This window comes from Cheilinus undulatus, linkage group 8, assembly GCF_018320785.1.
Source record: "Cheilinus undulatus linkage group 8, ASM1832078v1, whole genome shotgun sequence".
Lineage (NCBI taxonomy): Eukaryota > Metazoa > Chordata > Actinopteri > Labriformes > Labridae > Cheilinus > Cheilinus undulatus.
The window spans coordinates 19,308,664-19,321,279 of NC_054872.1; the positions used below are offsets into that span (position 1 = coordinate 19,308,664).

At 40.3% G+C, this 12,616-nt stretch overlaps 1 protein-coding gene across 5 annotated transcripts in view; it reads right to left on the reverse strand.

The window, feature by feature from the left end:
* The window catches only part of adcy2a (adenylate cyclase 2a), a 133,637-nt gene that overhangs the window by 27,458 nt on the left and 93,563 nt on the right, over nt 1-12,616 (reverse strand). For all 5 annotated transcript variants that reach the window (XM_041793298.1, XM_041793299.1, XM_041793300.1 and 2 more), the window contains exons 18-19: nt 11,792-11,911; nt 11,504-11,688 (exon numbers count right to left, since the gene is read on the reverse strand). In XM_041793298.1, coding sequence (XP_041649232.1) covers nt 11,504-11,688; nt 11,792-11,911 — 305 coding nt within the window. The remainder of the gene's footprint in view (nt 1-11,503; nt 11,689-11,791; nt 11,912-12,616) is intronic.

A 12,616-nucleotide genomic window follows, 5' to 3' on the forward strand; every position in this document is an offset into this window, starting at 1 on the left:
ACCAAAAGCTGGTTCAATGACCATGGTGTTACTGTGATTGATTGGCCAGAAAACTGGCCTGACCTGAACCCCATAGAGAATCTATGGGGTATTATCAAGAGGAAGATGAGAGACACCAGACCCAACAATGCAGATGACCTGAGGCTGCTATCAAAGCAACCTGGGCTTTCAATACACCTGAGCAGTGCCACTGGCTGATCGCCTCCAAGTAGAGTCCTGCGCAGTACTGTTTTCTTCATCCTGCTCCTGCCCCCTCCTGCTGAATTTCTGACCATTACTGCCCACTCCCACAATGTGTGTTACACTCCAGCCCGCACCCACAATGTGTATGTCCACTTCCGCCCGCACCCGCAAAACCCTGAGAATTCATGCCTGCATAATAATAGGGATGCATTGATTTTGTGTCTTCTCCCGTCCCGCAGGAGAAAACACATCATTATATAGGCCATTAATAGAGATTCAGACCGGGTGTTGTTCCAGCGGTAAAGGGGAAACAAAAGTGTCATGGAATACATCAAAAATGAAAAACAGTGCCTTGTGCTAAACCGGGCCAAGAAAATCATGTGAGTGCAAACAACCTATTAATCTAAATGATTAAAAAAGAATCAGCTGCAGAAAAGCACGTACAATCGCCCATTGACGGAGAGCATCTCTCTTCCTCACCCTCTCTCTGAGCTGCAGCTGTCAGTCAAATCTGCCGTGTTTCAGCATCAGGGACAATTTATTCAGCCATTCTCAGCAAACTACCTTTCACAACACAAAAACCCGCTTTTTCTGTTGAAATAATTATTTATGAAACTGTACTTGTCTCGCCATTTAGTATTAAGTAGTAGATATTATTCTGTTTTTCCATCAGAGCTTGTCTGCAGAAACAAAACTTGTCAGACTTGCCTTGTTGTTTTTTCCTGTTGTAAAGACCTTGCATGTGCATATGATAGTATTGTGTAAATGATCTAGTGCCACTTGGCACTGGGTAGTTATGCTGGTCCACACTCCAACACAGTAGGTGGCGGTAATACACCTTAACGCTGGTTGCCACCGGCCAAAAACAAAGAGAAGAAGACACAGCAGCTGCATGAGCCAGCATGGCACCTAGCCAACGTGGCTCCCAGGTAATGAGCGTTACGAGTGATTGTAAACATGTCAGTGGTAGCCGACAACGACAGCTATCCTAACTCTAAAAGAGTTAACTCGCCAGCATGGGAGTTTTTCAGGTTCTGAAAAGTGGAAGTAGGGAAGATTGACAACAAGCCAGTTTGCAAAAAATGCCGAGCTGAAGTACCAGCTAAAGGGGGGAATACCACAAACCTGTTTTCCCACCTTTGTCTTCATCACCCTGAAGATTTTGCTACAGCAGAGAGAGTTGTGTGAATAGGGAAAGTTAATGCTACAGTCAGGTCTTAATTCTTTTTTTTAAGTTATAATTGGAGTTTATAGTGTTTTCTCTCCTCCGGTAATTTGTTCGGCAAGCTCACAAAAGCGACAGAGAGTCCCCGCTTCTGGTCAGCTAACACTGTTTCAGTCAGTGGAGAAGAAAAGGACGGCAGACATGGCTAATGCATGTCAGGATGAAGCCATCACTAAATCATTGGCTTACTTCATCGCAAAGGACATGATGCCCTTTAGAACAGTTGAGAGGCCAGGGTTCAAAATACTGATGAATACTGTAGCTCCTAAATACAAAATCCCAAGAAGACAACAGCGTTCTGAAAAAGAAATCCCCAACATGTACCTGAAAGTTAAAGCTGACGTTGTCAGCTCTCTGGCAAAGGCACAACATGTTGCTTTTACAACAGATCTGTGGACCAGTAATACAGGCCACCCCTACATGAGCTTAACTGCACACTTCATAACACCGGCGTGGGAAATGAAGGCTGTATGTCAGGAGACAGCTTTCCTACCTGACGACCACATTGCAGAAAACATCAAACAGGCCTTTAATAATCTAATCAAAGAATGGGGGATTGACCAAAGAGCAGTAGTGTGTGTTATGACCGACAATGCCACCAACATGAAGGCTGCGTTTAAATCTCTCCCATCCCATTGGATCAGCTGCTTTGGGCATAATTTAAATCTTGCACTTGGAAAGGCTCTGAAGATTAACCAACTAGAAGCTGCTGTGAAGGCATGCAGGAGTGTGGTCCAAGGATTCAACCACTCATGGAAGAGAAGGAGGGAGCTGGCAAAGAAACAGGCAGAGCTTAATTTGCCTCAACATACCTTAATCCAAGACGTTACAAGATAGGGGTCTACATATGACATGGTGTCAAGGTAGGTTTGAACATGATAATATTCTGATAATATTCTTCAATCAAAACTATTGTGTCTGTCAATATAAACATGCCATGTGCCAATTAAAGGCAGTAAATTATTGTATAATTATTTAGTAAATAGTTTTTTCTGTGCCTTTTCATCCACTACACTCACTTGCCGTACTGACATAATAATAATAATAATAATAATAATAATAATACATTTCACTCATAATGCACTTTTTCATTCGACAATCTTCAACACGCTACAGAGTAAAGCATTTACTGCACATTGTTAACCAGGTGTTGTGTTGAAGAGGAATTATTGATTTTTTTCTTAATTTAATGTAATGTTTGCAGGTTTGTTGAACAACATACTGCAGTGGCAGCTACTCTTGTGGGGGACAGAAATACCAGGCACCTTGTGCTGAAGGGGTCCTACATCTCTACTCTTGAGGATGCATGTAAGGTCCTGAAGCCACTCCGAACCTTCACTGATTCCCTGGCTGCAGAGACATGTATCACAATCTCCTCCCTGAGACCTGTCCTTCTGCATCTGACGGCATCCATCTTGGCCGAGGAGGATGATGACAGCAGCCTGATGAAGAGTATGAAATGTGTCATCCGCCAGAACTTAGAAGAGCGGTATGAAGATTTGGACATGGCTACAAGTGAGTTGGCTAGTACCACAGTATTTGCTAAAAACCTGAAATGAAATCCTCATAATTAACTTATGCACCAAGGATTTCCATATTAGTTTTTAAAAATGCTATTCAAACTCTACTAGTCTTGAGTTTCTAATATCTGTTTTTGTGTTTGTGTCATCTACAGTGATGAATATGGCTTGTGTACTGGACCCACGCTTCAAGCTGACCTTCACAGAAGAAGACGCTGATGTGATTACTGCAACCAAAAGCCAGCTAGAGCAGCAGATTGCTACTAGTGAAGGAAGCTCTTGTTCACTATCACACCAGGAGTCTTCTGCCAGAGGAGAGCGTGATGAGGAGAACACAGAGGTCTGCAGCTCTGAGCCCTCAAAGGGCTTGTCAGGTATTCTCAAAATGATCTCAAAGAAAACACAGCAGCGGAAGGAACAATCAGCAGAAACTGAGACAAACTGCAGTCCTTGAAGTTTCTACATACACATCCCTGCCCACCATTCCTGTAGAGAAAGACCCATTGCAATGGTGGAAAGCTAATGAGTGAGTTTCCAAGGTTGGCAAAACTGGCAAGGAAGGTCCTTTGTGTTCCTGCCACCAGTGTTTCAACTGAAAGACTTTTCAGTTCTTCAGGGAATATTCAGACAGTGTTTCAGTCCAGATTGAAACCTGATAAACTTAACATGCTTGTTTTCCTTCATAAAAATCTACCATAGGCAGAGAATGGAAACAGAAAAAGAAAAATATTCCAGGGATTGTTCAGTAGACATTGGATTATTCCATAGTTATTAGCTGTCACTCTTCAGTTGCACACAAATGCTGTGTCCCTTGCTATCCACAAATGATTTTCTTTCAGTTAATACTGTCATCATAGCAGATGTTGCATCTTGTGGATTTTCTGTTTATCAGTTCATTTGGTTACCTTTTAATTAGCTATTGAGTGTAATTGCACTTTTTATATGCAGTTGTACAGTTACTGTTTTCATATTGTCTCAGTACCTCCTTAGACAGGTATTTTGAGTGTAATTCATCTGCCAAAAGAGAGAACACAACCTAAATAAAGTTAAAGATACATTTAATTGATTGTCCCATTATTATTTAAACTTTTAATGATATCGTGATAATATCGTTATCGTGACATTTTTTGCCCACGATAATCATGAAGTGAAAGTCTGATATCGTGACAGCCCTAATGTGGTTGCAATAGGCTGAAAAATAGTGGGATACGATAAACATTCTCCTGTTGCCTACTTCCTTCTGCATGCTGCACAGCTGCAGTCAGGGAGAGGCCCACCCACAGAATTGTCTGGGCCCCTGAAGAAACAAAGAATGGCCCCTCCCCAGTGTGATTTATTGATGATATCAGTGCATGTTTGTTGGATCAGTAGCATTGGTGCTAGAATGCTGACAACTTTCTGGGATGCCTGTTTAAATGCCTGACTGAATTGTATATTCTAGCAGAGTGACTGGCTTTTGGGGTGTGTAATTGTGCTGTCCTTTATGTCTGTTGGTTGAGAACTGAAGGATCCCAAACATTGAAAACACAAAGCCCTGTCAGCAGAATTTTCCATATATCTACTGCATGAATATATTTCACATTCAGCTGGGAAAGCTCCCATAGAAAGCATTTGGAAAAGGCAAGACTTTTCAAAAAATTCTCGAAAGGTGATTGGAGGAACGTTCCGTCACATTCATAACAACAGCAGCCATTGGACACACAGGCAAACCTCACCCGGAATAATCGGAAAGCCATATCAAAGCAGACATAGAGAAGAGCAACAACATCTTTTCTGTCATGAAAAGCTTTTAGCATTGCTCTCTATCCTTGTTTTAATAAATACAAGTTGTCTATTTCTGAAAAAAAACTGTTGCTGTGGCCAAGTCCAAACTTATCACTCTGCTAGCAGCCATTGTAAACAACAACCCTTTCCTCCGTAACTATCACATACTCATGCCAAAGCAGGTCGGAAGAAGAGCGAAAACATCTTTTACAAAATAAAAAAGCTTCTGGTGTAGTTTTAATTCTTTATTTCATACAGAAATGTGGTCCAGTTCTAGTAAAACTGATGCTATGCTAAATCTACATCTGAGGTAATCACTGCAGGAGGCAGCCATTATAAACGGCTTTTAGTAGAACTAAACCCCGCCCATAGCACAACTCTGTATGTACAGCTTTCAAAGTATTGTCACTCACTCTCTCAGTCACATACAGACCCACGTGTAGGGCTGACCCCAGCAGTCAGCCAAAAAATGTGTTTTCTGAACTATTCAAGGCAAAGGATCATTCTCTTTTTGTGTTTAAACAAGTTGATATCAGAAGTCCCAGCCTTTTTTTTATTTCTATTGGTTCAGATACAGCAGGAGGAGGACCAGGAGAAGCAACATTGCCAAGCACCATGGTGCTCCAAGACTTAAACTATTTCCAGCTTTGAGTATGTAAGCACAGCTAAGGGCAAGGCTGTTATTCCATGATTTATATATTATCTATTTTTATTTGTAAAAGCTTGTTAGTGAAGTCTTATTCAAAATATAGTGTGTGTACAATTTAGTTTGAGATTAACTTATACCCTTTCAACAGACACATTAAAAAAATCCAATAGAAGGCTCTACTTTAATCGCCATACTGGTGTCATTTTATGAATCAAAGGGCTAAATCAACCATTTATAATAAAACTACTTCTACTACTACTACTACTACTACTACTACTACTACTACTTCTACTACTACTACTACTACTACTACTACTACTACTACTACTACTACTACTACTACTACTACTACTACTACTACTACTACTACTACTACTACTACTAATAATAATAATAATAAAACTTTCCTTGCGTTGCCCTTAAAAACAGAGGTTTACAAATTTGGTGACAATAAGCAGGATCACAAATAAGACAAATTAGGGAGTCTGTAACACAAAACAAGCATAAGAACACAACAGGTCCTAAATTTACACAGACAATACTGGGTCCTGAACAGTATCCTTTCTAAATAATTTAGGGCCTGTGTTCAACATCAGGAAGGAAATGATAAATATGTGTATTAAATGCCATACTTCTTGCTTTAAATTTCTTTTACTTATTGGTTACCACAGCATGGGTGACTGACAAAGCTCACATGTGAGCTGATTCAATTTGTGTTTAACAATTAGGAAAGAAACTATATTTTTAAATTTTTCACAGTTAATATTAACTCACCATATAGAATCAACACAGTACATTTGCCAGAAAAAAAGGACCATCCAGAGATTAAATCGGATATTTACAGCACATGACTTTGACTTCAACTCCCACAATCAATTTTTGAGATCATTCGGTCTGACTCTCAGTGTAACTAACTGAATTTTTTGTATTGTGTGACTGAAATGTTCCAGCTGCTCAAACATCATCCTTCAGAGCAGACTGTAATGTGACCCTGACATTTCATTGACCTTATAGAAAATAAGCGTCCTCTCTTTCCACCAAAGCTGGAGGGAAAGCTCTGACATGATGAAGCCTGATTTGACCTCGCTACTGACGAAGTTCAGGCACGTTGCTGTCAGGGTGATTATGAATGGTTTTGTTCACTGTTGGTACAAACTAATCAGATGTTTGATGGCAATAGGAACGTTTGGTGTTCTAACAAACAAAACATTAGACTGACCCTTATTTATGTAAAAACAGTAATAACATTCGACGTGAGCAACCAATATTTAGAGGACCAGTCAAGCTTTTTCTGTTCCTTTTTTAAAGACATTATTCAAGTTGTATAGTTGAATGAAAAAAAGAGCCAAACCATGTACCCATTTCTTTGTACGGAGGGTATTCATAACAGTGTGAGTCACTGCTATTCCAGCCACTGATGAGCAGAAAGTGAATACTGGCCATAGAAATCATTAGGGAACAAGCAGAAAATGGGTTTATTTCGGCTGTAAAGTGCTGTCTTTTTCATAATTATAACTTAACGGTATTCACCATGGTCAGTATGGTATCCTCAGCTGATGGAATATATTTACAGTCACATTACATAAATAAAACTAAGACAAAGCCATGCTGTCACAGTGGTCACCATACTGTATGCATCACATTACAGAGCCTCTAAGGATTCAGTTAGTGATAAATCTAAACCCTCCACAATTAAGACCTTAAATGTCAGCAGAGGAAGCATACAGTGAAATAATATCTCAGGTGAAAAGGCATTCAAGGACAGCAATTTTTTTTCATAGCTGTGCATATAATTTAGCAATGTCCAATTAACACAGCTTGTTTTATAGCAAGAGAAAAGAATACTAGAGTCCACTGATATTTATCACATATCAATTAAAGTAGCCTTTCTCATTTATCTGGATTTATACACTGCCAGGCCAAAAAAAAAGTCACCACTTGGATTTAACTAAGCAAATAGGTAATAGGTTGCTGCAGTTGGTCAGGTCTAGGTTCAGCAACATTATGTGCACAAAGAATGAGGTGAGCTGACTACCTGAATATACTGAATGACCAGGTTATTCCATCAATGGATTTTTTCTTCCCTAATGGCATGGGCATATTCCAAGATGACAATGCCAGGATTCATCGGGCTCAAATTGTGAAAGAGTGGTTCAGGGAGCATGAGACATCATTTTCACACATGGATTGGCCACCACAGAGTCCAGACCTTAACCCCATTGGGAATCTTTGGGATGTGCTGGAGAAGGCTTTGCGCAGTGGTCAGACTCTCCCATCATCAATATTAAAATTAATGCAACACCGGATGGAAATAAATCCTGTGACATTGCAGAAGCTTATCGAAACAATGCCACAGCGAATGCGTGCTGTAATCAAAGCCAAAGGCGGTCCGACGAAATATTAGAGTGTGTGACCTTTTTTTGGTGGTGACTGTTTTTTTGGCCAGGCAGTGTATTTGGTCAATCTTGAGTTATTTCCACATAATTTTTATTAAGTAAAGGTTTCAACCAAACAACAGTATACATACTGACATAATATGAAAATTCTATGTGTTATCGTCACATTAAAATGACACAGACGGAAATGATAATTAAATGATTTTTAAGATCAAGCTAGTTTAAGAAAGAATACCTGGGTAAGCCAGTCTCATTTTAAGTAACATCCTGAAGCAAATGGACCATAGAAATCCTAAGAAAAAACAGTCATATGCCAAAACTGCTTCAGTTTCACATGTATTACTAATGAACTTGAAATCAGGTCCATATAAATGTCAGGAAACTTGATTTATGACCACATATCAATCTCAACTGTCCTGTGTCTTTGGTTTAACCTTCAAAAAGGTAGCAGTCTGTTTTCCCCTGTTCATATGATCCCCATTAAGCAGACAGTTGGGTTTCAGAAGGTTTTGCCAATCAGGCATGTTGTGAACTGAAAGTGACGTCAGGTCATAATCTCTATATGCAACAGGTAAGGTCAGGTCAGGTCAGGGCAGGTATGGCAGCATATGTGTTCCCGTATCAAGCAGCTGACCCTTCCCAACCCCCGCCCTCTTGAGCAGGTCAGCATTAGACACATGGTCTTGCCAACGGTACCCAAAGATGTGCAGAAGAGAAGTAGTTTCAAAGAGTCCAGCCAGATTGCCATCAGTTAACGTCCATGCCTTACAAGGGTGTAGTGAGGCGGAATTACCAAAGACCGACAGATGCCGACTTTCATCCGTATGCTCAGATACCAGGAATGCCACACTGCCTTCCTCAGGGAACCCATCAACCAGTGTGCGAGTACAAGCCTGCAGTTGATCTAAGCCTCACAGTAGGCGGATCGATGGATTACGCTTCCAAGGTAGGTGAACTGCTCTAACTTCCACACTCTCACCAGTCACAGACACAGATTTCACTGCTGCATCCAAAGCATTCCCAAATGCCTGGATCTTCTGCCCAGGTGAAGTGCATTCCCAACACTTCAGCCTCCTCAATCAGCAATTTAAGAGCCCTCACAAGGACATCTACAGTCTCCACAAGGATCACAGCATCATCGCCAGAGTCAAGATCAGTGATCTGGACATTGTTGAATGATACTATACAGTTCACTGTCCCTGTTACCTGCCCCATTATCCAGTCCATACAGGTACTGGAGAGCGTAGGGGCTAAGATGCACCCCTGTCTCACCCCAGAATCAACAGGGAGGAAGTCCATGGTGGAGCCACCAAACTTCACAGCACTCTCAGTAACAGAATATAGGGCAGACATCAGCTGGATGTGCAACATGCTCTTTCGCTATTACTAACTAAATACAGCATTTAACTTGGTCAATCATTTTCAAATGAATGAGTTCTCCACTTCTCATCCACTTGATTCACAGTTTCTGCAGCAACAAACCACAGGCTGTAAAAAAAGGAACATCATACAACAAACATGCCGGTAACACTGCTAAAAACAAAAAAAAATCTCTGTCACTGAATCTCAACACTTGTTTTTACAATTTTTTACTATGTTCTCCAGCAACAGTCTCTGACTAGTAATGGACAACCCTAGCAATCCTTGGTTCAGCCATCCACCTATCCACCCATCCATATACTGTGTATTCTCTGCTCCTAATGGAACATTTCTTATTTAAAAACACATTAGTATCCAAACCTGAAACACTAAATGGACCGTTTCACATTTTCAACATATAGTTTGTCTGTGCAACTGTCCACTGAAAGTGTTTGGGAAGGGCAGAACCTGTTAAAAACTTGAGGGGGTTGCTTGAATTGCTGATTGTTTTTTCTGTTTGTTTTTAATCTTCTGTAAAGCACATTGAGTTTACACCTGCATGAAATGTGCTATACAAATAAAGTTGAATTGAATTTAACCAGTTGGTGTTGGATACCAGCTTGCAGTAAAACTAAACCCCACCCATAGCCACTGTCTTGTTCTTCTCAAATGACAATGCATGCTTCAGTCCATTCTTAGATCCAGCACATCTGAGACTCAGATTTGAGCTTTTCAATATGGATCTGCCTAAAGACAGTCATGGAACCTGGCCAATCCATCAGTTTCAAGGTTATCAGTATCCCTAATACTGATTACTAGCTATACTACACTGTAGATTGTGTCCCCATTGCATGCTCTATGTTTGAACCGCATACGGATACAGAAAGACCACCCAGGCTGCACTCTGCATTCACTACATTCTCCGATGCCGTTTATTGTGGATACAAGAGGATATTTGTATGAACCTGAGTATACCGAAGAATACACATGGAGTGTCAGCGAGCTAAAAGAGAGAGCAGAGATCCACGGTAGATGGCACATCATCATCACTCGAGTTGAAATTGCTCATAGCATCTTTGTTTTAGCTTGATGTGGTGTTATTATCCCTATAGAAGCCTGCAGACATACACAACTGATCAGAAGATCAGTGCGTGGCAGAAGAAGACTGACACAGAGGGTTTTTTTGGGGAGAAATTAGGTGCTTTGAACATTTTCGACACAGCGTACAGGCGAGCCAACATATTTCCTTGGCCTATTTTTATGTAAAGCTTGTTAAACTACGCAGATAAAACGTTCCCATCTACAGCCACTATGCCGCGGATCTCTCTGAGCTCCTAATAACCACAGGATCGACTTTCACAGAAATCACTGGAGGCTAATGCCACTACTATAGTCAAGTACCTCATACGACCCGACTTTAAAAATCCCAAAATTTCCCTTTAAGATACCTGCAAAAACAAAAGGTTGTGGGTTTGATTCCTTGCTTCCACAGTCACATGTTTATTTTTTCTTGGGCAGGACACTTAACCCCAGTTTGCTCCACATTGCTGTGTTGCAGGAATGTAAATGTGTATAGATGCATATGAATTAGATTAGCTAATACTGATGTCATCTCTCTACCATCATTGTATGAAATATGAAGTGAATATGGTGTGAATGGGTATGTGTGACCTGTGGTGTAAACGTGCTTTGAGTGGCCAGACACCTAGAAAAGCACTGTACAAGCTTAAGTCCATTACAGACAGAAGAGTACTGTGACTTGATATGTTTCATGTTACAGTGTTAAACTGCTGTTCTGCATCAACAGTACATTGGTAAATGCTATACATCTACATATTCATATGCCAAAATTAAAAAAAGAGAACAAACATCCACTTTAAAAACATCTTTACTGCTATATATAAGAGCCATGTTTACAAGTCTAATAGAAAGTCTGAATGCATCATTTAAAGGCATGTCAAGCTGGCCTGCTTTGAGAAGCAATCGATGGTTTGCTGAAGCATGGCCCACTGCACAATTTCTTTACCTTCTTACCTTCTTCTATAGGTGCTGTGTTTGACTACAAACATGTGGATTGTAAGAGAGGGCTAAGGGGAAGAAACTGACATTGAGAGAAGCCAGTTTAAGTGGTCATGGCACCTGTAAATGATGTACCCTGGGTGCCTCCATTTGAAGCTATTCCTGACTTGCTTGACTGGAAGAAGACCTCAAGACATTTTTATTTCTTTTTTACCTCCAAATATTCTCCCTCTCTATGGCATTTTGTTTTTTCTTATGATATTAATCACAACATGACTTTCTCCACTCCTCTCAGTCGACATGAACGCTCTCTTTTCACACACCATGACTCTCTAAATCCCTCTGTCAAGCTCTTTAAGCTGTTTTGCTTTTGCCACTGTGCACCTACCTGTCCAGGCTCTCAGTCTTGTAGAGAAATCTGCTGTATTCATCCAGCAGGGAGGCATGTGTTTGTAGAATAATGATGTTGTAAACCACCACTGCTGTCAACATGATGATCATCTTCAGCTCGTAGTTTATCCGCAGGAAAACAGAGCATGAGATGAGACCCAGAATGCAACTGTAAATTAAATACTAGACACACAGAAGAAGAGACAGTCTGGTTGGTTGATTAATAAAAAAGGTGATTATGAATTCATTAGGAAATGTGATAGTGATTATCTTAATCTTCACTTACAGGAAGGTAGAAATTGTTTCTTCCTGTGAAGGTGATTAGTTGTCCACTTGGGTAAAACAGGGTTTCATTGGATGAATTGTAAACAGGAACACGAGGCAGCAAATCTTCCTCCAAGAAGAACTGAAAAAAAATCAACAAAATTTAACTGACTGCATCAAACAATCCACACTATTCATATGCAAATTTAAACACACTTTGCCCATCTGCTCGCCTGCATATCCACATGAGAAAAAATGTCTCAACTACATTGTACTTGCCGCAGGAAAATAGTCTTGTTAGAAAGGTCAATAGTGAAGACCATTCAATAATGTCCTTAAAAGTGAACCTGCAGGATAAAATGAGAGTTGGCTGCCCCACCGAGCAAAGCCTAGTTAATGTGGTTCAACTGCCCAGAGCTAGTGACCCGCATCAGCCTCAAAACAAGATTATAATCTCTGGAATCGATTTGTACGCACTAAACCAAGGTCCTGACACCATGCTTTATCACACAACTTCACCACAAGCCTCTGGGTTCTATTTCACCTTTAACCAAGCCTTTTAATTTGATCTGTTCCTCCCTCCACAGAAAAACAAAATACACTTAAAATTGATCAGAAGGTGCTGCATATAAAAAGGAGTCTCTTATCACAATATGTAAATAGAGTTGGCACAGGAATGCAGGGAAACCTTAATCTTTGAATTAGCCAAAGGGTATACAAATGTTTTCCAGCTGTTGCATTAGTATGGAAATATCTAGTTTGTTTGAAGCTTTACACACAAAACAAATCAAAAGCCTAGAGATAAAAAATACATTAAAATTTAATTCAAATTCAATTTAAAGCTTAA